Source organism: Polychytrium aggregatum (genome assembly GCF_025602895.1).
Source record: "Polychytrium aggregatum strain JEL109 chromosome Unknown BJ171scaffold_56, whole genome shotgun sequence".
Lineage (NCBI taxonomy): Eukaryota > Fungi > Chytridiomycota > Chytridiomycetes > Polychytriales > Polychytrium > Polychytrium aggregatum.
The window spans coordinates 8,781-34,828 of NW_026516258.1; the positions used below are offsets into that span (position 1 = coordinate 8,781).

General features: G+C 56.7%; 4 protein-coding genes across 4 annotated transcripts; 2 read left to right on the plus strand and 2 right to left on the minus strand.

Moving 5' to 3' along the window:
* Positions 1-5,777: 5,777 nt before the first annotated feature.
* Positions 5,778-6,983, minus strand: BJ171DRAFT_571540 (uncharacterized protein; the record flags this gene model as incomplete). The annotated part of the gene is made up of 2 exons (XM_053113682.1): positions 5,778-6,549; positions 6,583-6,983. The coding sequence occupies 2 exons, from the start codon at positions 6,981-6,983 to the stop codon at positions 5,778-5,780; spliced, it is 1,173 nt and encodes a 390-aa protein (XP_052962554.1).
* Positions 6,984-9,628: 2,645 nt separating this feature from the next.
* BJ171DRAFT_586741 (kinase-like domain-containing protein) lies at positions 9,629-12,545 on the plus strand (the record flags this gene model as incomplete). The annotated part of the gene is made up of 2 exons (XM_053114410.1): positions 9,629-9,808; positions 10,527-12,545. 2 exons carry the CDS (start codon positions 9,629-9,631, stop codon positions 12,543-12,545), a joined length of 2,199 nt encoding a protein of 732 aa, XP_052962555.1.
* A 3,771-nt stretch (positions 12,546-16,316) lies between these two features.
* On the minus strand, positions 16,317-17,081 carry BJ171DRAFT_571542 (uncharacterized protein; the record flags this gene model as incomplete). Its single annotated transcript, XM_053113683.1, has 3 exons — positions 16,317-16,605; positions 16,713-16,977; positions 17,034-17,081. The coding sequence occupies 3 exons, from the start codon at positions 17,079-17,081 to the stop codon at positions 16,430-16,432; spliced, it is 489 nt and encodes a 162-aa protein (XP_052962556.1). The 3' UTR covers positions 16,317-16,429.
* Positions 17,082-17,931: 850 nt separating this feature from the next.
* BJ171DRAFT_478756 (uncharacterized protein) lies at positions 17,932-18,869 on the plus strand (the record flags this gene model as incomplete). Its single annotated transcript, XM_053108910.1, has 5 exons — positions 17,932-17,947; positions 18,018-18,100; positions 18,246-18,493; positions 18,622-18,784; positions 18,849-18,869. 5 exons carry the CDS (start codon positions 17,932-17,934, stop codon positions 18,867-18,869), a joined length of 531 nt encoding a protein of 176 aa, XP_052962557.1.
* Positions 18,870-26,048: the final 7,179 nt, after the last annotated feature.

Below are 26,048 nucleotides of genomic sequence, written 5' to 3' on the forward strand. Positions count from 1 at the left end.
CGACCTTGGTGCCCGTCTGGAGTCGCTGTCGTCCACACATGGCAGGGTCAGGGTCGTACCGGCCTACGACGTCATCCATGGTCTCAAGCACCATGGACTGGCCCTGTCCCGATCCGATGCCATCAAGAACTTTATGGCAAAGTCCCTCCGCCAGGCAGCCAAGGCCAAGACCGCCCCTGTCCGCCGCTGCATCCAGATGCGCATCCCCGAGGAGTACCGCGACGAGTACGACTCGCTCCTCAAGAAGGCCCTATCCGGCAAGGAGGTCAAGCGGGCGGACATCACCGCCGTCCCCAAGGTCCCTGGTTCTGCCGCTGCCGCTGCCTCGTCGTCTGCCTCTGCCGCTGCCGCTACCGCTGCCCCTGCCGTTGTCGTTGCTGTCGCTGCTGCTGCTGCCCCCGCCGCTGGTGCCTCGTCAAAGCCCAGCAAGCCTCACCCCGCCTACAGAGTCCCGCTGTCCGTCATGGACACTGACTCTGAAGGAGAGGGCCCCCGGGCCAGCAGCAGCGCTGCACGACTCCAATGAATCCACACCCCTCGCAGGGAGGCGGCAGGGCCCAGACATCCCTGACCGTCGCTTCCTTCAATGTCTGTGGCATCAACGTCAACGACGTTGAACTCAAGAACCTCATCGACACCAACGACATCGACTTTGTCGGTGTCCAAGAAACCCTCGCCGACCTCGAACCCCGCAGCCCTCTCTGTGGCTATGCCGTCAAGGTCCCTGGTCCCCGTTGCCGCGCCGGTAGAGGCATCGCCATCCTCTACAACCCGGCCAGGATCGACCCGCACGACTTCACCAACATTGAAGTCAGCGACAAGGGCGACGCCATGTGGGTGACATACAAACACGTCATCCACATCGGCAACTTCTACCTGTCCCCGAGCCTCAAGCTGGACGACTACCGCGAGGCCCTCCAGTCGATCCACACCAAGGCCGCCCTCCCCGACGCCCAGGTCATTGTGGTGGGTGACTTCAATGCCCACCTCAGTGCCCTGAGCGGACTGCCCACGCCGCTCCGTGGCAGGGAGAAGATCCTCGAGGACACTGTCTCCCGCGCCGGTCTCCGCGTTGTGCCTCCAGCTGTGATCCCGACCCACACCCGGCAGCGGGGTCCCAGCTGGACAACGATCGACTACATCTTTGTGTCGCATCGCCAGGCCAACAACGACCCGCTGCTGCAGGTCGACACTGCCGGTGCCTTCCGTGGCCAGTCCGACCACTTCCCCATCTGGGCGACTCTGCGGGTACAGCCAAAGTACTACCCAAAGGTCGACCAATGGCAGTGGAAGATCGCCCAGCTCGAGGATCCTGCCGTCCGCGCCCAGTACCTCTTGGCGCTGCTGGACGAGCGCGAACGCGGTCTGCAGCGCATCCAGGCTGCACTCCGGCCAATCTCAAGGGGATCGGTCATTCCGATCTCGGAGAGTGCGGCCCAGGACTGCATCGACCGCGCCTGGTCCATCATGATCGCCCTGATCACCACCGCTGCCGACTCCACCATCGGCAAGGCTTCCATCAAGACCGTCTGGAAGGACCCGGCCCTGATCCCCGAGATGCGGCAGCTTCGCGAGAGGCGCCGCGATCTCATCTACCAGCTCAAGTTGCCCGGGCTCTCCCTCCGCGTCGCCGAGGACAAGCGCGCCGAACTCCGCGCTGTCCGCAAACAAGAAAAGAACCTCATCGTCCAGTCCCGCCGAGCAGCCGAGACCCTGGCCATGAACAAGCTGCACTCCCTCAACGCTTCCGAGGTCGCCAAGTCCCTGGCCGCCATGAAGAAGCGCAAGGAGCTCGACGACGCCTTCCACTTTGACAACTCGGACGAGGCCCTCGAGCGACTTGTGGTCCACTACGGCAAGGTCTCCTCGCACTCCCAGGACACCCCCGGTGCCGCCTTTGACCGGACCGTCGGCCCAAGACCCCTGGACACTGTTCCGCGCCTGCTCCCCGAGGACCGCTCCATTCCCCGATTGTCGTCGGACGAGGTGGCCGATGCCATCGTCAAGTCCCCCAAGCGCAAGTCTTCCGGCCCGGACAAGATCAAGGCCGAGATGCTGCACCCTGTCGCTCCCGTGGTCGCTCCCTGGCTCCGGGCCATCCTGCTGGCCGCCCTCAAGGCCTCCGTCGTCCCGACCGAGTGGAACACTGTCCTGATCCACCCGGTCTACAAGAACAAGGGTTCGATCCTCGATCCGGCCATGTACCGGCCCATCGGGTTGACCCAGGTCCTCCGCAAGATCGCCGAGCGAGTCCTGCTGCCGTTCCTCACCCGCGAGATCGGCATCATGGACATTGCCCAGGGAGGCTTCCGCCCGGACCGAGGCACCCTCGACCAGGTGTACTCGCTCGACGCTCTTGTCCGCATGAACAAGATCCGCGACGACGAGTACAGCCTGGTCTTCCTCGACATCAAGGCCGCCTACGACACTGTCTGGCGGGAGCGCCTCTGGGACAAGATCGCCACCCGAGGTGCTGGTCCGGTCGCCGTCGGGGTCCTCAGGGCCATGTTCGACCGCACTCTTGTCCGCGTCGCCAGCAAGGGCCGCACGTCGCAGCCTGTGTGGCTGCAGAAGGGTCTCATCCAAGGCTCGGTCCTGAGTCCCCTTCTGTTCAGTGCCCACATTGACGACCTGCCTGGACTGCTCCGAGCCGAGGACGGACTTGTGCTTGCCTCGAGTCGCCACCACCGTCTCCGGGTCAACTCGCTCTGGTTTGCCGATGACGGTGTCCTCATCTGTCCGGCTGGCCGCACCCAGGCCATGCTGGATATCTGCGAACGCCACAGCATCGACAACCGGTACCGCTTCTCGCCTCCCAAGTGCGAGGTGCTGTACTCGGCCTGCAACGTCGACCAGCTCCATCCCGCCAAGCTGTACGGCACCGAGCTGCCCAAGGTCCTCCAGTTCCGCTACCTCGGTGTCATGGTCGACATTGACGGATTCCGCCCGGACCTCCAGTTCGACAAGCTCCTCCGCAAGGTCCACATGGTCACCGACACCGTGGTTGGACTCGGCATCACCCTCGGCAAGGTCTCGGCCAAGACCATCACCCAGGTCTACAAGACCTTTGTGCGGCCGACCCTCGAATACGGGATGGCCATGGACATCCCCGACCCAGCTCTGCGCGACCGCCTCGACGACGCCCAGATGACGGCCCTCCGCACCATGTTCCGCGTCGGCCCCGGCACTCCCGTCGGTGCCATGCACCTCAACTGCGGCCTTCCCAAGATGTCGGTCCGTGTCAAGATGCTGGCCCTGCAGAACTGGGCCCGCTGGGACGACCAAGTCTCTGACGGCGACAAGATGCTGTCGATGATCCTGCGCAACAAGATCATTGCGCCCTACCACCCCGACCAGTTCCTCGGCCAAGGAGTCCGAGCCGATCCGCACTGGGCCATGGTGGTCCGCCGACAAGAGGCCGACCACTCCCTCACGGCCACGGAGATCTACCGAGGCAAGACCCGACACCAGCCGCCGCCGCCCGGACCGCCCCGACCCCAGCCCGTCCCGATCAAGACCCTCATCTTCGAGGACCACATGAAGAACGGCTTCGACCGCTCCAAGCAGCTCACCGCCGCCTGCACCCCGTCGACCAAGATGTCGGGACTCTGGGAGGCTCGCGGGTACCAAGGATCCATGATCATGCTCATGTTCATGGTCCGATGGCGACTCGGTGCTCTCCCAGGCCACTTCAGATTTGGCTACCGCAAGTGCAAGAACCTGGCTCGACACGGATCCGGGATCGACTTGACCAGGACCCACGCACAGCAGTGTGTGGATCCGCATCAAGTCCTGGTCCGCAAGGTCGCAGCCCTCAAGACGGCCCACCCGACTTGGGTGGAAAGTGGTATAGCCGGAGTGGGACCAGTGGACAAGCTGCTGGACCTGCTCAGTTTCGATCGCACTCCCCCTCGCAGTCGCACCCCTCCCGCACTTGGATCACTTGCTGCTCATGTACCCGCTCCCCGCACTGCCTTCCGAGCATTCGCACTTGGTGCACACCCAGCACCACCACCCACTCCCACACCCAGTGTAGTCCCACCCTTGCAGTCTCTCCCTGCACCCTCATCACAGCGTAGTATAGTGTCAGCACTTGTCATTCCTCCACCCCGACCCCCCCTCGATCCTGCTGTTCCCTTGTGGGAACTGCTCGAAAATGTGTTCACCCGCTTGGTCTCAGACCTTGTGGGCAGCTGAGGCAGCACTAGGCTGCAACAGGAGTAAATAGGCTTGCCTGTGTACTCAACGTGCCGGGGTACCAACCTGTTGGACCTGATGGCTTGTCTTCTTGAATAAAGTTGACTATAGTAACAAAAAAAAAAAAACTGGGTTGAGAATTATCGCGAAGCGGAGAAGCAAGAGGGGCGTTCTTGTATGCATCAAGAGAGACGATGATACTGCTGAAGGTGGGACGCATGGCGGGATCTTGATGCCAGCAAGCTTCGATGAGCGACCAGATCTGATCGGGGATGCCGTCGAATCGGGCAGGTCGACGGCCATTGCAAACCATCCGCTCGATCACTCGGCTTCTCAATGCTTGACCATCGGCGGAAACCCAAACCGGATCGGCGTTATTCAGGACCTCGTACATGGTGATGGCGAAAGCATAGACATCAGTCTTCATCGTGGTGCCAGATGGATTTTCGTCGTCGAGCATCTCGGGAGCCATATACCCCTCGGTACCTCCAGAGGGACCGTTGGTTCGATTGGGGTTCATCGAGGCTGAGGTGTGCTTGGTTCTGGATAAGCCAAAGTCGGTGACGACAGCCTGGAAGGATCTGTCCAAGAGGACGTTCGCTGCCTTGAGGTCGCCGTGGATGATTCTTCTGGCGTGCAGATAGGCCAGGGCCGACGCAACCTGGTACAGAAGACTGAGTTTCTCCTCGAGGGAAATGTTGCTATTGGCCACATAGTCACGAAGCGTGCCGTTTGGCATGAACGGAGAGACCATGAAAGGAGTGATCTTTTCGCCGGCGTCGCCCCTGTCGCAGGCTCCGAGGAGGGGGAGAACATGGGGGTGGCTGAGATTCTGCCAAACCCCAATCTCATGGTGGTAGCTGGCGAGCTCGCGGTCGTTTGGAGCGCCGAGAAGTTGCTTGATGGCGACTTGGGTGCCAAAGTAGTTGCCAGTGAACACCTCACCAAACCCACCACGGCCGATGGGGTTGGCTGAACGGTCGGTGATGTCGCTGGGAGAGATGTACCATGGCGGTCTGTCTTGGCGCTCGCGGATAAGGGGTTTGCTGCTCATGTTGAAGGAGATGGAGGAGCGAGAGCTGCAAGGAGGAGCGGCGGAAAGCGGGCATTTTCGTTTTGGTTCTGGAGGCGAAGCCTTTGTCAGAGTGACTCCTGCGCCAACGACAGAAAGCTCTGCCCCATTTGGCAGCGCGACTCTGAAACATGCGCGCACAGGAACGTGTTGTTTGTGCTGCGCATGATCACGTGGTAGAATGCGCAGCAGGTCCAAGCCACACCACGTGGGTGGCGGTCCAACTCAAACACAAGGCACACACAAATGATTGGGACAGCCCAAAGAAGCAGCCACCAACTTCCATCATGACAGCGCGCAACACGATCATCCTGTGCAGGGCGACAGGAATGTTGTCGAGGCGACCTCTTCGAATGGACATACAGCGTTTCCAAAATGAAATGGGACACCTCGTTTTGAGTCATGACTATGTTTTTTTCTGTGACCTGTATACACACACCCACCCACTCATTGCAATCAAGGCCAAACATGGCACCGTCGTCGTTTCGCACTGCGGCACTGCGATGCTTCACACCAATGGTTCCTGCGCTTGCTGCTTTCCCTTCTCAGCCCCACCCATCCAGTCGCGAATGACACCAAGTCGCTCGATGAACCCACGACCTGCCTCTTTCCACTGGCCATTCAGCACCGCGAGTTCTCTGTTGAGACCCTCCAGTTCCGCCACCCGTTCTGCCGTTGCCATAGGGCTGCCGGCCGGTGCCCCCATGCTGGTGGCGGTGGATGCATCTGCCAAGACCACCGGCTCATCTGTCATTGTTTCAGAGACCGTTGTCGATGGCTTTTGCCGCTGCTCAACACCTCCCAGTTCCTCCTCCAGTTGCTTGATCTTGTTGTCGCGGTCGAGTAGCTCTGCCTCCAACCCTCTCACTTTCGCTTCCAACGTCGCTTGCTGGTTCTGAAGCTCTTCCTCCAACTCCTTCACCCTTGCTTTCAGTGCACTCTGCTCATCCAAGAGAACTGCATGTTTCGCTTCATGTTCTTGCACCGCCGTGTCCATGTCGTTCTGGAGTCTCTCCTTCTCCTGGCTTTTGCCGTCGAGTTGCTCTTGGCACGCCTTTGACTGCTCCTCGAGTGTCTCGATCTGTGTGGTGTACCTCGTTGCTTGCTGAGTGCATTCGTTGAGCTTTCCTACCAGTTCATCCACCTCTGCCATCTTCTCAGCTGTAGCAGCTGCGGCTTCCTCTGACGCAGCGCCGGCACTCTCCACATTGTCCTGGAGACTCGCGATTTGCTCCTTGAATCGTGCGATCTCGCCCTCGTACTCTTTCGCCCGGGTTTGGCTGTCCTAGAGCTCGCTCTGCGCATCACCCAACCTTTGGTTCAGCTCCGATAGCTCTTGTGCAAGCCTGGTGTTTTCTGCGTCAAGCTCCTGCTGCTTGGTTTCTGTCTCCGACTGACTCGCTTTGTGCTGCTCCGCCAACTCTTCCATGGCCTGGGCATTTTTCTTGATCTGCGCTTCCAAGGAATCGTTCTCAATCTCCAATGTCCCGATCATCATTTGGCACGTAGTGAGGGAGTCGCGCAGTTCTGCGGCCTGCTGCCGCGTGGCAATGTGCGTTTGGGTGAGGGTGTCCAGCTTGTCCTGAATGGCCTTGTGGGTCAGCGCACAGCCCGAGTGCGCTTCATTCAACTTTTGCAGTTCGTTGGCACTGGCTTCGTCGCGGGTTTGCTGCTCTGCATGGAGGGTCTCGATTTGCGCGGCGGTATCGGCCATCAGCTGCTCGTATGGTGCGTGCAGGTGAATCTTGTATTTCCGACGCCTATTGGTCCTGGAATAATATGCGCAGCCGCATTTTCTTTCGAACGGCGATGACCTTGTTAAACGACTCAGAATCGATCATGCTCTCGTTCGGCACGAAGCATTCCCTCATAACACATCATCCTGGTGAGATATTGGCGTTCAAAATGAGGTGATTTTAATAATGATGACTCAAAAACTGGCCGGTGCCACGCACAATACACGCTTTCGGTCACACAATCCAAGCGCGTTAACGCGCGTCCCTCCTTGCTCACCTCCCTCCAACTCAGACCTCCTCGCCTCCTATATAGCCGGTGTCTCTCGTCGATCGCCCATCACCAACGCATCCTCATCATGGGACGAACATCCAGGAATAAAAAGCGATTTCAGAAGGCTAGAGAAACTGCCCTCCGAAATGCAGCTTTTCGGGCCGAGTTGAGGAGATCTAGTCACATTAACACAATTCTCCTCGACGTCAGCACGCAACCAGCTCGCGAACTCCCGCCTCTCCAGGACAAGAATGCATCTGGCGCCTCCTTGGCGAGACCAGAGAATGCTCAACCAGACAGAAAAATCATAGTTTACGATCTGGATGCCGATGAAACCATGGATACTTCAGCTACGAGCTGGGCTCCCGCAGTCGATATCGATCATGATTGTTCTGTTCTCATCAACGGCACTGAACCTCAGCCACGCCCGGCTCCTCGTCAGTCAGAGCATCCGTTGCTCGCGTGGCCGATCCGTTTCCCGTCCTCCTTTCCCGAACCTCCTGTCAAACATCGACGACGGCCTTATGTTGGAAATTCAGAAAGTAGTCAGCGACGAGCCAATGCCGAGTCGCGTTCCCGGGCTTTGCAGCACGGCACCTCCAAAACGATTCCCGAATACTTCGGTTCCCAATGTAAAGCGGCAGCCCAAACTTCCTTTGAAAGAACAATCGAGGACAGCAATTTGCAAGTCTTCGATATTGACGCTGACCATCCACCACCCAAATTCCCCTCCGATTACATCGTGGGCTTGGATGGCTGCTATCCAGTCCGGATGTGGGATGCTCAAGTCGTTGACCTGGATGACGGTCATCAGGCGGCTGGAGTCTCCACTGGCATGAGAAATTACGAAAGAAACGAGCCGTCCGACGAGGCCCCTTCCAATGTGATATTCGAAATTGATGGTGATCAGGAGTCGGTGTCCTCAGACGACACGGAATCCACCGACTTTGAACAACAGATATCGATGGAAATCGACTCGGCCATCGGGCACCTCAGAAGTGAGACATGCGCACGATGTGCAAACACATCTCTTGGGAAGGAGCCCAACTATAGAAAGACGGTTATGCACCATGCTATATACCTCTACCTTCGAGAGAAACGAAGAAACACGGAACTCACGGTCGCTAAGATCGGTGTCGAAGTCGCCCGTCAACTTGCTATGGGAAAGTCGTTGCCATATTTCAGTCGGATCATAAGGAAAGCAGCAACTGAGTATTTGAAGACAGGATATATTCCTGATACATATACGTTGCTTCACCCAAGAGAGACATCCCTGTTGTCGGATAAAACAGTTGCGGAAATGTGCTTGGAATATCTGAGTGATAACAAGCAGCGCAGCCCGGTGAAGTTCGCCAAGTTTGTCAATAGAAAAATATTGAAAAGCTCAAAACCGAGAGGAACCTTCGAAGATATCGGCTCAAACACGGCAAAATATCATACCGCACTGCCTTGCGTTGGATGAAGCACCTTGACTACAATAAGACCAGGGACAAGAAAGGGGTATATGTCGATGGCCACGAGCGTAGCGATGTTGTCGATTATCGCCGTGCATACCTCCAGAAGATGAAAATTTATAGACGACGTATGACTCGATACGTTGGGACGGATCTTCAAGAGGAACTTCCCCCGAAATGTAAATCCCTGCCTCGCATCGTCCTCGTCACATATGACGAGAGCACTTTTTACACCAATGAATCAACCAACTACTCATGGCAACGGAAGGGCGAATGCAGACTGAAACCAAAAGGCCTGGGATCAAGCCTCATGGTCAGTGCATTTCTATGTGAATGTCATGGTCTATTGAAGGTCGACGACACGAATGGCTCGACCAAGATCATCAAGCCTGGGCGTCAAAACTGGTGGACATGCCGAAATTTAACTGAACAACTCGAGGAAGCCATCCCTATATTTGAACGGATGCATCCCAATTGTGTTGCACTGTTTCAGTTCGACAACTCATCCAACCACCGGGCCTTCGCTGACGACGCTCTCAGAGCGGAGAACATGTCACTCTGGCCAGGAACAGGAAAGAAGTTTCGGCCTACATCCTTCGGGCCAGATAACGTTCCTCAGGCGATGTGCTTTCCGGAAGAGATGGACGGTGAAATGCACGAGGTAATATGATTGATTCGATGAGTGAATTGACATCAATGGAGCCAATATGATCTAACCAACGATCCTCTTCACGACTCCCTCGAGCAACAATGGGCAGGGCAGCCCAAAGGACCTTACATCGTGCTAGAGGAACGAGGGCTCTGGGTAGATGGGCTGGGGGTGAAGTGCAAGAGAACCTCCGAAGAAACCGAGAACTCTGATGGCCCAACACGCACCCCTTGTTGTGCCAGGCACCTGATGAAGGTCCAGCCAGACTTCCAGAAACAAGAGCCATGGATTGACGAGACCATTCACAGTCGAGGCCACAAGGTTATCTTTCTCCCCAAGTTCCACTGCGAGCTGAACTTCATCGAACGATTTTGGTGCGACGCCAAGCGATACACCAAAGATATGTGCTTCAACAGTTTCCAAAATCTCGTGAGGTTACTTCCAATAGCCCTGCGGAGAGCAGGAGATATCAAACGAGTCCGAAGGCATGCAAGGACAACATGGAGGTACATGCGTGCTTACAGACGAGGCATTGCATTGACTGAGATCCAGGCATATGTAAGGAAAAGGTACACCTCCCACCGGAAAACCTATCATACTGTCGATGCCGCACTGAGCAGGGACGGTGCAGATGACACAGACTCTGAATGCGAACCGAATTGTGATGCAGAAAGTGACCGGGATACTGACAGAAGCACGGGGGTGGGGAGCACAGAACTGCTATTGACACCTATGGCTCGAGCCGGTTCGAATATATGACTCATTGTGTTTCACGAGGTCGAACTCTCGAATTTGGCCGCTGTTCAGCCTCGTCAAAGATTCGCTGGCACGCACCATACATCCACTGCCCAGTACCGCAAGGTGCTGATGGCCGGTTGAATGTCTCGAATATACAACTATCGTTAACAGAAAAACCCCCCGTACTACCATAGGGTGTTAACCAGTTGATCCGCCGGGCACGCCCAGCCCGATTGAGCTGCTGCTGCGCTCGTGTGTCGCGCATCTGAAACTGTGTCACCGGCAATGATTCATGATGGTGTGGCGAGGATCCCCGCCTGCTTTTTCTTCGCTCATCGCCCGTTTTCCCCCTCTTCCCTCGCCGGCTCCCACCTTTCGCCATCATCCACATCGGTACTCTCCTATCCAGCTGCCTCCCCCGTACAACATGGCCAGCAAACCCATCATCCGTCCCGCTCCTGAGCGCCCGTCCTGGTACATCGCGCCCAGCGACATCACCGACCGCTCGGCCAAACCCATCGGCCGTGGTGGCTTTGGTGAGGTCTATACTGGCTCCTACTTTGGTACCAAAGTTGCCATCAAGCAGCTCCTCGGCTTCTGCAATAAACGCCAGCTCGCTGAGTACAACCATGAAATTAGCATCTGGAAGCAACTCAGCTACCCGCATGTCCTCCAGCTCATCGGCGCCTGCGACCAAGACGAAGACGGGAGTCCTGTTCCTCCCTTCATGGTCTCGCCCTTCATGCCCAACGGCACCCTTCGCAACCATGTTGCCAATAACAACGTCCCACTCAAGGAGAAGCTCCGTCTCCTCTTCCAAGCTGCCTCGGCTCTGGCATACCTCCATTCCCGCCGCATCATCCACGGCGATCTCAAGGCCCTGAACATCCTCCTGGATGCCTCATTCAACGCCGTCGTCACCGACTTTGGCATGTCCCGCACCAAACACACCTCTGCCTCGCTGGACCGCAACCGATCCATGGGCCCGACCGGCGGTACCGATGGTTACATTGCCCCCGAGATGCTGGACGACGATGATCCCAGTGGCACCACCATGAAGACCGATGTCTACGCCTTCGCCATCACAATGTATGAAGTCCTCAACGATGCCAAACCCGTATGGGTCACCAGCAACGGACAAGCCATGCTCGGCCGAGTTATTGAACGCATTTCATGCAACGGCAAGCGCCCCAAGCGTCTCGATGGCATCCCCGACGATATCTGGGCTCTCATCGAGCGCTGCTGGTCCCAAGATCCCGCCGCCCGCCCTGCCTTCACCGACATCCTTGCCGTCCTCCAGCCATACAACCGTGCCGCCGTCCCTGCTCTCGCCGTTCCCGCCGCCGCCAAGTCCCCTTCCGTCAGTCAGGTTGTTGGTCATTTCACCACTCTCAGTGTGAACAACCAACCCACGTCCCAGTCCAGTCGACCCGACGAGCTCAAGTTTGATGGCATCGACGATGCCGTCCATATCCCTGGCACCATCGTCTCCGACGCCAAGCAAGGTGATCCCGATGCCTGTCTCGAAGCCGCCAAGTTGATCTCGGAGGGTCTCCCTGCCCGCCACCAAGATTGGAAGCTCGTCGGCCAGCTCTACAAGACCGCTGCCGACCGCGGCAAACTCGAAGCATCCTTCCAGATGGCCTGGCTCGCGTTCCTGGGTGAGGGAGTGGCCAAGAACGACCGCAGCGCCTTCTGGCTCTGGCAGGAAGTGAGCACCAAGTCAGATGACAAGGTCCTCAAGCCCATAGCCACGCATATGGTCGGATGGATGCACTACCTCGGCAGGGGTACCCAGCAGGATAAACAGAAGGGTATCAAGATCATCCGAGACAACAAATCGTATGAGTTCACACTTGGGGAAAACGAATGTCTGGCCAATTGGAACTCGGCCGACTCCGACTCACCCGCATCCCGGAGGTTCTTCAAGTTGTGCCAATTGGGATCGGAACATGACTGGCTGTGCAGGCATCTCATGGCCGTGTGCTTGTTTCAAGGATTTGGAACCACACAGGACCAGAAGAAGGCAATCGGCATATTCGAGCAGCTCGCCAACGAAGGCCACAGCGACAGCCAGTTTTGGATCGGAATGTGCTACCTCCATGGCGGGGGAGTATCTGAGGGCCGCAAGAAGGCATTCGAGTGGTTTCGCAAGTCGGCTGACCAAGGCAATTCGTATGGGCAGTGCTGGGTTGGTTTTTGCTACCGCCTTGGATACGGAGTTACCCAGGACCGCACCAAGGCAGCCGAGTGGTTCCGTAAGTCGGCCGACCAGGACAATCGATACGGACAGTTTTGGCTCGGTTACTGCTATAGGAGTGGGTATGGTGTCCACAAGAACATCGAAACCGCCGTTTTCTGGTATAGCAAGTCCGTCGACCAGGGTTTCCAAGATGCCATCGACAAACTCAAAGAACTCGGCAAATGAACCTGATCGTCGAGCACCACTTTCCCCGCCCAATAAACCAAGTCGCAACACTGAATATGCAAGCAGTCAAGCAAGCCTCGCCTCCCACACCCATCCCAGACACCGTGATACCAAACAGTGGACTTGTAAAGTGATTCCGATAAATCGGCAATGGCCGAGTGATGTTGTATTTGATACTCAATACATCCAATACATCCAATATACAATAGTGCCGTCCCATAACAATCGCTGATGTTGATCGACCGAGGAGAAAACATCCGATGACTCGACAACGACAACTCGACATTCACAATCGATACTCATTCTATAACCAAAGATAGTGGAAAGAGTTAGCACGACCCAGACATCCCTCGCCACATGGTACCGGAGAAAGCAGGCAGCAAGCCACCAGCCTTCCCCGGCACCAAGACCATCCTCCCTCGATCCGACACCCGGCAGCGTGCCCTGATCAGCATCGATGGACCGACAAAAGGATGGCAAAGGCGACGAATGGCCTGGATCCAAACGAGCATAGGTTCGCCTCTACAGCCGCCAAAGGAAAGAAAATGACCACACTGCAGCTTTCTGGTCCACCCTCGATCCGACCCAGGGACGCTAGGGCACGCCAGCGTATGTGGTAAGACCATGCGAGGATGAAACCAGTCCACTGCAGTGCAGCCTGGCGACTGAGAGGGGACTCTTTGGACCACGAATGACAAGAACCACTCCTCTCGATCCACAGCTGCCAGGATACAAGTGCCATCAAGAATGATGTCCTCCGTATCTATGCCCACCTCAATACCGGTGCCCACGACCTTGCCCAGTTTACCACAAGGCTGATATCACCATGGGCTATCTATTCGAGTTTCCGGTGTGGAAAGAGCTACGACTCTCAAACATCCTTGACCGTCTCCTTCGGGACGAAAACCTGGTATTCACCAAGGCACTCAATACCGCCAAGCACTAGTACCAGACCCCATATCAATACGATCCCACACAGCAATCGGAGCTGCCCAGATCGACAAGATCCACTGTGACGTGATCACCAAGGACGGTAGCGGACTCGCCAACCACCACTCGTCGTTCAAGACCGTCGTCGCCAAGGATACAAGGCCTTTGTGGGCACCCTGGACACATCGGCGGGCAGCGTTGTGTTCAGTGATGGCACTCTCATCAATCTCCTGGATGGCACACGGCGCATGGCCACGGCAGAGGACATTTCATGACGACGCTCGAGGTCCGATACAACCATGCGGCACTGACTGCCGAACGCAACGGGGAAATGATCACGTTCCTTGTGGTTGACACCCAGAACGGCAAGTCAATGCTGCTCAATATCATCGAGGCCGTGCTTAGGGGTTTGTTTGTCGTTCGATGGCGACAAGCTCCGCGATATGAAAAGTGGCATGTCCTTACTTGATCTCGATATCCGCGGGATCATCAGGGTGAGAGAGCACACCGGAGAATGAACCGCACCCTGCCGACTATCCCACTGCCAGCGATGGTCGCCAAAGCGCAGAACAACAGAAACCTACCAAGGGGCCATCCAGCATCAGCCCTGGTCGGATCGAGGGCACACTGTGACTCCAAATCCGACGCTTGGAACGAGAGCGGCGATGCCTGAGCAGAATGCTCGCCCAAACCCCCGAGTACGACACGGAAGAGTTGGACGACCTGCGTCGTCAGCTTCGGTCCACGAGAAAGGCCATCACCCAGCTCAAGCGCAAGAACGGCATACGGTCATGGAAGGAATCCATGGCCACCATGGACACCTAGAAGTGCTCCGAGATGACCAAGACCATCGGAGCGATGCGCACGAGGAAGGAGAGGGAAGGATCCCATCTCTTTGACAACTCGGATCCGACTCTCGAGAAACTCGTGGTGCACTTTGGCAAGGTATCCTCTGCCTCGCAGGACAGCGGGACAGAGTACAACAGAAGTATGACCCCACCCCTGAGCACGGAGGCGACCCTCCTGCCGCCCGACAAGCGGCTCCCAGAAGTATCGATGGAGCACATCCAAGAGACCATCGAGAAGGCACCACGCCGCAAGGCAACGGGGTCCGACAAGATCAAGAGCGAAATGCTCATACCAGTCGCACCAGTGATAGCCGAGTGGCTCCGCCTGATCATCATGGCGGCGCTCAAGGCCAGTGTGGTGCCAAGCGAATGGAACAGCGTGCTGATCCACCCAGTGTACAAGCAGAAGGGATCGACCCTGGACCCGACCATGTATCGCCCGATCGGTCTCACTCAGACTTGCAGGAAGATCGTGGAAAGGATCATGCTCCCCTTCCTGGCAGAACAGGCAGGAGACATGGACGTCGCCCAAGGCGGATTTCGAGCCAGACGAGGAACCCTTGACCAGATCGTCGCCCTGGACACCCTGATCAAGCACCACAAGATGAACGGTGAGGAGTACTCTCTGATCTTCCTCGACATCAAAGCCGCCTATGACACAGTATGGCGCGAGCGACTTTGGACCAAGCTCAAGCAGCGAAGAATGAACGGCATCGCCCTCGGCTTCCTCAAAGCCATGTTTGACCGGGTATCCATCCAAATGGTCAGCAAGGGCCGAAAATCCAAGCCAGCATGGCTCCGGAAAGGACTGATCCAGGGATCGGTGCTGAGCCCACTCATGTTCAGCGCCTTCATCGACGATCTACCAGGACCGAATGGTGACCAGGACAAGAGAAGCAGCATCCAACATGGCCAAGATGGGCCTGACTCTTGGGAACCTCACGCCAAGACACTGACGATTGCCTACCGCACGTTCCTGCGGCCGATGATGGAATACGGCCTCGCCCTCGACGCCATCCCAAAGAACGAACAGAAGCGGCACCACCGGACACAAACCTTCTGCCTGAACTTGCTGTTCCGCACAGCCCTCACAACATCACACGGAGCACTGCACCTCAACTGCGGATTACCTACACAGAGCGGTGGACACACAACTTCCCACGACCAGCAGGAGAGACAACCCTCTCTTCGCACCAAGCAGAATGCCAGGCAGATGGAGTGACTGGGACGCTGAGAGGCACTAGGCCACGACAGCGAGCCCAACGAACAATTGGCTTTGAGGAGATCCCTGAGAGGATCTCCCATGGCCAGAGAGAAAGGATCCCCGAGCGGGACCTGGAGACATGCGAGTCCCTGTGGGACCTCTTGGAGGAAGTGTGTACCCGCATGGTCCGCCGTGTGGGCTGGAGAGTCGGTAAGAGCCGCAACAGGGGTGTGAGCTTGCTTGAACGCCCACTGCTAGGTACCGCATGGTGCTCATGGCCGGTTGAATAATCTTGAATATACAGCTATCGTAAACAAAAAAAAGGACATTCCTGACCGGGACTTTCAGCTCATACATAGTCTATCACCAAGAACGATCGCCCTGGTCCTCGGCCAATGTAACCAGCGTTGATGTAAGCGCCATGAAGTTTCTCGATATGAAAGGAGATATCCAGTTCTGATCACAGATGGTGAGGTTTTTCGGAGTTTGAGTGTATAATCGCATTAACAATCTGGATTTTCGAGAATCTCGAGAGCCAGAAATCGACAGTTAACCACACACCTACCAGCGACTCACTCCCTGCTGACTGAGTCATTCAAAGTGTAGATATAACAACAGAGTCTCCTCCAAGGGCGATGCCTGTCCGCGCCATGTCCTACCACCCTCCCCAAAGTCTTCAAGCGCATGGAGTGCCATGCGTTTCAGAACCCTCATGGCTCTTGGCTGATGGTGGACTAGTCCAACGAGCCAGGGACGCCGCCAGCAGCAACTTGCCACTTGCTGTGGACAGGCCGCTGCGGCTGAGTGCAACGAGACTAATGTACAAAAATGGGGGAGGGCGAAGAAGCCGGCCGCAACCAAACAGAGTCGGGAAAGCTCAGCCCAGTCTCGTGCCGGAGTGCCTAATAGTGCCGGGGAAAGCAGAAGGTCTTGTGGTCGTCGACGGCCTTGACACACTGGTCGACGGAGTGGTCGACGGCGTTCATGCAGGCGACGGCATGATCGGAGCCACCATCCTGGCAGAACAGCTTCTTGAGCTCAGCACGGAGGTAGGTACACTCGGTATAGGTGGAGACGGCTGAGACAGGTCGGATGAAGATATCGGTGAGCAAGCTGGGTCAGAGAAGCAGCCGAATATGCAAGCCAGAAAGGGATGTGGCTCGGCCAACCTTCGGTGATACTTACAGAAGCCGCTCTCGCAGCTATCGTCAGAGGTCGAGCCCTCGACGGCAGCAGAGGACTTCCAGGAAGGCTTGGCGCACTTGTCCTTGGTGCAGACGAGATCGTCGGAGCAGTCGTGCTCGCTGCTGCAAGAAGCACCCTCGCAGTGGCCCTTCCAGGAGCAGTAGTCGTCCTTCTTGGCACACTTGCCCTTGGAACAGATCAGCTCACCAGAGCAGTCGTTGTAGTTGTTGCACGAGGCACCTCGCAGTGGCCAGGCCAGGCACAGCTGGAGCCGTGCGAATCAAGCTGGGAAAGATCAAAGAAGGGGGCAGCGCGAGCAACAGCGAGGAAGGCAGCGGCCGAGACGCAGATGAGCATGATGGACTTCATGGTGACGATGGAGATGTGCGCAAAACGAGGGAATCAGAAAGTGGTATGTGGGCGGCCAAATGGAGGCTGGAGCGGTGTTTGAGCGGGTTTGGCTGTGAGGTGTGGTGGTGAGGAATTGATGCCAGGTTTATATCAGACAGGCGATGCGGTGGCAGAGCGATCACCGCCCCTAATCTTGCATGGAAGTGCCCGGACCACAGGGATCTTTCGTCAGCGTCCTGCCACTGAGGTGCATGTCCAATCCAGAGGGATCTATCTGGCATCGGTGTGATCATGGGCAAGCGAGTTAGTGGCGCTGCAGACGAGTTGGATGCAACGAGAGACGACGATTGAAACCGAGGACGGCCATCGACACAGGCGGGAGTTGACAGAACGAGTGATGCTACGACCATGACGAGTGATGCAACGATCATGACGAGACAGGATCAAGACATGGCACACATGGCGATGCGCCGAGCTGCGTTGATTTGGTGTCGTTGTCTCCTGGCATCGACAGCACCATGTCTGGTCCCTGTCCCCACACCTCAGCAATCCCACCGCCCCATCCCACGCTGCATGGATTCATGGTTATCGTGGGTGCTATGGCTCCATACACACATGTATCGCCGTCCCTGTCCTCGCCACCCTGCATCTCTCCGTCCACTGCCACCATCGCAAGCTCGCTCTGGGTTGTCACGTTCTCGATTCCGAACGGGGGCGGTGCTTGGTCGCCCACTTGGCACGCGCTTTCCGCTTGGCCCGATGTTCGGTGCCTCTCCCTCGTCTCCATCTGTCAACCTCCAACCCATCCAGCTTTCCATCGATTCTTTCATCGATCCGTCCGCACATCCCATCCAGCAGCCAGCGTGCCATGTCTGCGGCCACAGGTGAGACTCTGTTGATGATGTATCACCGATGGCGGGTGACGACAATGTCTGCTGCTGACCCTTGTGCCAGACTTTGATGCCTTCCTGGACAAGCACGATCTCACCAGGAACAAGACCCTCCTGGTCGACCACGAGATCAACAGCACCGACCTGGTGGGTTGCTTGACTCTGTCGCCGATGGCATGATGCACTCGATGGTTGGCGATGTCCGTGCTGGCGATGGAATGTCGCCGACACTGCGGCCGTCGATGCCCCTGGCCATCTAGACATTGTTGCTGAACAACGGCTGCCTGTCCAGGTCCTCTCTCTGACCGAGCCAGAGATGAAGCAGATCGGGCTCAAGCTCGGCGCCATCAAGAAGATCCAGCGAGCCCAGCGCCAGAACACCGAGCCGCCTGTTGTCGTCCACAAGAGCGAGCCACCGCCATCCAAGACACCCGATAGCAGCGAGAATGCTGTTCTCCCTGTGGTCCGATACAGACCGCCTCCGCTGGCGAGGGGATGGAAGTGCCAGCTGGGCAACAGGGACCACGAGGTGTTCATCAGGTGCGGCGATGTCTGTGGTGCAGTGTGGGGTGTCTGCACTCCAGCCGGTTGATCATCAATCCATGTCCATGTCTGCACTGGCAACATCGACATCCAGAGTGTCCACTGACCATCGCCTCTTTGCCCAGCTATCGAGTCTTCAGCGACGAGATGCCCGCAATCAAGCTCTACGCCGCCCTCAAGTCGTCCAGCCAATACGACAAGAACCTGTGTCCGTACCTCGACCAGCTGTGTCTCGTCGATGCCATGAACTGGGAGACGGGCTTCATCAACGGCCTGGTCAACTCGCAGGTCATTGTGCTGGTTCTGTCGGAGTGGGGACTGAGCCGCACCCGCGAGGCACACCTCAAGCCAGACAACCAGTTCCTGGAGGTGAGCAAGCGAGCGGTTGGCCAAGCCATCCATGTCGATGCACTTGCACTCAATAGTCCCCACACTCACACTCACACTCACACTCACACTCACACTCACACTCAGGTCCAGCATGCCCTGCGTCGGATGCGAGAGTCGGCCACCACCGGCCGCCCGGTGACCGTCCAGCCCGTCTATATGTGGTCGACCCGCATCATCAACAACCAGACCTATGCTTCCAAGTACTTCCCCAACCCCGACGACTTTCCCGACGAGCCGCCCTGCCACGATCTGAGTCCCCTCGTCGACGGCAAGCCCGTATCGATCCGCCAGACCATCCGAGATGTCCTGGCTCTCCAGCAGTTCAATGCAGCCGATGGGACGGCGGTGATGAGGTGGGTGGCTGCTGTCATCCCAGTCGATGGCAAGCCATTTCTGCTGCATTGCTGTCATGCTGATCGCACATCCTGCACACCATCAATGCCATACACACCATCAATGCCATGCGCACCATGCTGCATCAGACTCCTCTCACAACACCACAAGACACCATACACATCGCCTCACCTTGCTGCACATCCATCTGACCACATCTAACTGACCACATTCCCTTTCGCACTCGTCCATCCCCCGCCACCACACAGGCTCTCTCCGTACATCCGAGTGCTTGTGGCCAAGACCGAGAGGGCCATCGCCGAGGGCATCCTCTACCACCAGAGCCGACCCATCGTCCTCGCTGCCGACGAAGACTCGCAGCTCCGCGTCCTGCTCGATCCCATCGACTTTGACCCAGACAGGAAGGCGCTCGAGGATCTGTATGTCGAGGGAACCCGCCAGTGGCTGTTTGACCATGTCACTGCCTGGGTCGACGACGACGACAACGCCGACCTGGTCCTGTGGGTCAATGCCGTCGCCGGTGTCGGCAAGTCCGTCGCTGCCGCCCAGATCGCCAACATCCTGCTTGGCCGGGACCAGCTGGCGACATCGCTGTTCCTCAAGTACAACGACACCCGCAAGAACAACCCCCCGCATCCTGCTGACCACGATCGCATATGGACTGTGTCGCTGGTACGCACCGATCGGCCGTCGGCTCCTCGATGCTGGCCACTCCAAGGACGACCTCGACAAGATGAGCATCCCGGACCTGTTCAAGGCCGTGATTGAGGATCCACTCGAGGCACTTGGCCAGTACCGGCCCAAGGGAGCCGTCGTGGTGATGGTCGATGGACTGGACGAGTGCCATCCGCGCGACGAGATCCTGTCGCTCCTGGCCTGGCGACTCACGCAGCTGAAGGACGAGTCCCGGATCAAGCTGCTGCTGACGTCCCGCCCCGAGGCCGACATCAAGGACGGCATTCGATGGAGTGCCGACCACGACGATCGAGCCGTCGAGCGAGGACAACATCCGCGACCTCCGGGTGTTCATCGACCATCGTCTCAGGGACCATCCCAGCCTCAGCGAGTCGGACCGCACCCAGGCGATCTCGGTGCTGCTGGACCAGTCCAAGACATTCGTGTGGATCAACCTGATCCTCAACACCGTCGAGCACGAGCTGGAGACTCCCGAGCCTGGATCGACGCCGTGCGAGGAGAGCAACGCAGCACACGAGCCACGGACACTGACCCTCGAGATGATCCGAGAAATCAACGACTCGTCGGTGGATCTCAAGGGACTGTACCACAAGACATTCGCCAAGATCCACTCGCAGTCGAGCCACCCGGCCGAGCTGGTCACGGTGGTGTCGGCGATCGCCACGGCCCAGTCGATCCTGACAACACAGATCATCGCCGATGTGTTTGGACTCGAGATCGGGGTCGTTCGCGAGTGTCTCAAGAGCCTCAGTCTGGTCCTCGATCCTGGTGCCAATGGACTGGATCCCCGAGGCAGCCAGTCCACCAACACCGAGGTCAAGTTCAACCACAAGTCGGTGGTGGACTATCTCCTCGGCGACGCATCGACTGGCCATCCGTGGCATGTGTCGACCTCGTTCCACACGGTGTTTGCCAAGGGATGTCTCGGAGTGATCCTCTCACACGAGCCAGTGATCAATATCTGCGATATCTACGAGTTCCACGACGATATCCCCGACCTCGAGGACAGGGTCGCAGCCAAGATCACACCGTCGCTGCGATACAGCGTCGCCCACTGGATCACACACTTTGTGTGGTGTGTGGAAGGAGTGGCCGAGTCGAGTCCGGTGTGGCAGTCGGCCGAGATGGTCGATGTGGCAGCGGTGCTCACTCGGTTCGTCAAGACGCATGTGTTCTTCTGGCTCGAGTGTGGATCGCTCACACATGTGGTCAAGCCGATCATTGAGCAACTGGCTGTGCTTCGAGGAGTGATCGACAAGGCACCCAGCACCATCGTCGACGACACCACGAAGGAACTGGTCAAGGACACGTATCGATTCATCCGCGAGTTTGCCGACCCGATCATCAAGAGTGCACCACAGTTGTACAACTCGGGATATGCATTCACACCGAAGGAGACGGCGATCTACAAGACATATGCCACCCAGCTCGAGGACAAGATCCCGTTCCTGGTCACGGCTGGCCCAGAACCCACCTGGGATCCGTGTGAGATGACCATCACTGGACATGGATATGAACTGAAATCGGTGGCGATCTCTCCCGATGGCAAGTGGATTGTCTCTGGTTCATGGGACAAGACCATCAAGTTATGGGATTCCACTACTGGGCAAATGATGCACACCCTCGAAGGACACACGGGCAGCGTGAACTCCGTGGCAATCTCATCCGATAGCAAGTGGATTGTCTCTGGCTCCATGGACTACACCATCAAGGTGTGGGATGCCGCCACAGGCCAGGTGAAGTATACTTATAACGCGCAATTCGGAGTGACTTCCGTGGCGATCTCACCGAATTGCCAATGGATTGTCTCTGCCTCTCACGATGTATCGATCAAAGTATGGGATACCATTTCGGGACAACTGAAGCACTCCATTGAAGGTCTCCAACGAGAAGTTCGCTCGATATCCATCTCGTCCGATGGCAAGTGGATTGTCTCTGGCTCTAATGATCTGACCATCAGAATATGGGATATCCTCACTGGCGAGCTCATGCGCAGTATCACGGAGCACCAAGATTTTGTGAACTCCGTTGCAATCTCGTCCGATGGCAAGTGGATTGCCTCTGGCTCTTGGGACAAAACCATCAGAGTGTGCGATGCCACCACTGGCGAATTATGCCACACTCTCGAGGGTCACAAAGATGCTGTACGCTCGGTTGTGTTCTCGCCTGATGGCAAGTGGATCGTCTCTGGCTCGAGCGACAAGACCATCAAGGTATGGAATTTCATCATGGAGCGAGTCAATCGCCCCCTCAAAGGGCACACAGATGATGTGAACTCCGTGGCGATCTCACACGATGGCCAGTGGATTATCTCTGGTTCATGGGACAAGACCATCAAGGTTTGGGATACCATTACGGGCCAGCTGAAACACACCCTCGAAGGGCACAAAGGGACAGTAAACTCCGTTGCAATCTCATCCGATGGAAGGTTGATTGCTTCTGGCTCAAATGACAAGACCATCAAAGTGTGGGATGCGACCACGGGCGAAGAACATTACACACTCAAGGGACACAAAAGGATCGTCGTATCTGTGGAAATACCGCCTGAGGGCAATTCAATTTTGTCTCGGGATGAGAAGGGTATTCGATATCTCTGGATTTATCGTGAAGGGCAGTATATTCGGACCGACGATATCCCAGCCAAATGCTCGGCGGTATCAAGCCCCCTGTTTTCAGTCGGCTGGATCCAAATTGATATTGGAAGCGAATCCCAGTGGATCCGCCATGGCATTCATCCTGTCAAAATTCCATTCTCCCTATTCCGTAATTTGAACAAAACTTTATTCACCAAAGCTGAAGGAGCCATTATGATCAACTCTTGGCCATGTATAATTCTGGTGGGTCTAACTATCAATCGAAATCCCTTTATTCGGCTCATCTAACCCACCTACTTGAACAGCCAATTCACCTCAACACTCCAAAGATTGGAACCGAAGTCACGCCTGTTTGAATTCATGATAACAACATCCATACCCGCATCCCCAGCGCACTGGTTATAGAGACAAAGTCAGGCAGCTCACCGTAATGCACAAAGTGGAAATAGGCTTCAAAGGGGTGTTTGCGAGGCTACACCATGCCCTCGCCAAGAATGTCCTCCGTGCTCGCATTCTTCAACAGAATGTTACGAGCCCCATTGATGTCGCGATCTATCATCAACCCACACTCCCTGCAATGATACACCTTGGCTGCTCCCAAGTCCCGGTTGATGTACCCGTACCGAGTGCATGTCTTGCTCGTGTACTCGTCCCGTGTCCTGGGCTTGGCTTTCGCCCGGACGGACAAGTGGCTCCGAGACCACAATGTAAAACTTGCCGGTCTTGGTCCGCATGATGCGAGTCTCGCAGAGGAAGGGAAGCTGCAGTCGGCGATCCTCGATGGTCCCGTCGGCACGGAGGCGGGAAGGAATCTCCTTTCCATCCGGCTGTGCTTGGGTGGTTTCTTGACACATTTCATGCTTCTGGACAGCATGGGGTCGCCATCAGCATCCACAGGCTGTGGAAGGGGCGGACGCAGAAGCTGCACAGGAGTGTCTTGTGCACCAGGAGGAGCGACACCGAGGAACTCGCGGATGTTGACCTGGTTCCAGAAGCTGGAGGTGGACTGGACAGGGCCCAGTAACGCTTCCTCATGTAGCAGGACTCGGAGGTGGATCGCTTCTTGCTGAGATAGCGGAGGCGGAAATGCTTGACCTTCTCACCACGGGCCTTCATGGCCGCACACTTGGCGAGATTGGAAGCCAGGCTCTCGACAAACTCGTTGATGATTCCGTCGAGGAAGTCGTAGGCGTACTTCTCGGTGGTGATCCAGTGCTTGTCGGAGAAGACCCGGGTGCCGGCATTGACATAGCGCTGACGGAGCTGGGTCAGGACCATGTGGCAGAAGGAGAGGCACTTGCCAGGATGCGGGACCGGAATGGCGTCGACCAAGGCTTTCCACTGGTCCTTGTCAGACTTGGATAGACCGGGATGGGCCAGCTTGAGAGCGTCCAGGTAGGGAGTGTACGCCTCGGTCATCTGGGACCATAGAGTCTGTCGAAGAATAAGCACCGAGGAGATGCTTGGTAGGAACATGGTGTAGCCTGGTAAACACCCATTTGGAGACGATTACAATCCTTGTGATGCAATACGATTGCCTGTGTTACTTTTGTTGCTGATAACAGTTCGTTGAAGCGGCAGGTATGCGAAGCAATGGGTGGGAAGTGACATTCGTTGGGAGAGGCAGATATCTTCGCTGAGGGCCCTGCTTGATACCCTCGGTCAGCATGTTGCGATGAGGAAACGGATGCTTGGAGACGAACTGGTTGTGCTCGGTGCAGCAAGCTGGAGCCAGGGTGTCGCAGTCGATGTGGAACTGGATGGAATGGCTGTTACATCTTGCCTTGGCGAGAATGCAGGACTCGACACGATGTTCGATTCCATGATCGATTTCATGTATGTGGCAGTGTATGTGGCAGTACTTATACAACAACGACTCCAGCCAGCAAACCATCGGATCGAGCCAGGCTTGTGTGTGTGTTCGATGGCCAGTGTTTGGTTTGCTTCGACACAAATTCCCTCACTGTCTCCTGTCCAGCTCCGTCACCACTTGTCTCCATCCAGTCTCCGTCAACATGGCCAGCATGAACGAGCCTGCTTCAACTACAGCATCTGCCACCCACCAAACCCAAGCTGTGGCCAGATCGACCTCGTCAATGCCCAATATCAACCAGCTCTCACTCGAACACAACCCAGACATCTTCACTATCATCTGCTGCAACGACAGCTTCCAACTTGCCCTCGATCACAACACCATCAAGACCCTCCTTCGAGTGTGCAAGCGAGCCCGTCCTCTCCTGAGCTCCAAGCTGCCTCGATTCAACAGTTGGTGCCAGAAGGCAGGACTGTGTCATCCAGATGGACAGCTGAAGTTCGGGCTCACACCGATCGACAAGATTACCCTCTCGCTACATTGCAAGGATGCAGTCACAACCGACCGATCTTGGCTTGAAGATCTTGCCGACCAAGGAAACCCATCAGTCTCGTATTTTTTGGCACGGATCTTTCAAGTCGAACTCGCTATCGATCAGTCTGCAGACAAATCAGAGGCCATCCGCCAGCAGATCTTCCATCTTTTGGAGAGTGCCGCCGAAGCCCAACATCCGATGGCACAGTTTCGCCTGGCCGAGTGCTATCGCAACCAAGTCGGAATCGGCCAAGACCACACCAAGGCCGTCGAGCTGTATCGCAGTCTTGCAGATGGCGGAATGCCTCAGGCTCAAATCGCCCTCGGAAGTTGCTACGAGAGCGGCGAAGGTGTCGAACAAGACTACGACACAGCCATCGAGTGGTATACCAAAGCTGAAAACCAGGGCAGCGAAGACGGTCGACTCCACATCGTGTTCCTCCGAGGATGGTTCTCGTTCATCGGCCATGGTGTCGAACAGAGCGATGAAACTGCGTTCAATCGCTGGCAGGAGGTCAGCACCAAGTCGGATGACGATGTCCTCAAGCCCATCGCCACACTCATGGTTGGATGGATGCACTACCTCGGCCGGGGCACCCAGCTCGACAAACAGAAGGGTGTCAAGATCATCCGAGATAACCAATCGGATGAGTTCAAGCTTGGGGAAGCCCAGTGTCTGGCAGCTTGGAGCTCGGCCTCATCCGACACACCCGCAGCCCGCAAGTTCTTCCAGGTTTGCCAGTTGGGATCGGAACGAGATTGGTTGTGCAGACACTTGATGGCTGTGTGTGTGTTCCATGGATTCGGAACCACGATGAACCGGAAGAATGCAGCGGGTATCTTTGAGCAGCTCGCCAACGAGGGCCACAGTGACAGCCAGCTTTGGATCGGAGAATGCTGCTTAGATGGCCGAGGAGTATCGATGGACTACGAGAAGGCATTCGAGTGGTTCAGCAAGTCGGCCAACCAAGATAACTCGTATGGACAGTTGATGGTTGGTCGCTGCTACTTCGGGGGATACGGAGTGCCCCAGGACCACACCAATGCAGCAGAGTGGTGGCGCAAGTCGGCCGAACAGGGCAATCGATACGCACAATATTGGCTCGGCAACCGCTACAAGAATGGCGAAGGTGTCCCCGAGAACATCGACACCGCCGTCTTCTGGTATCGC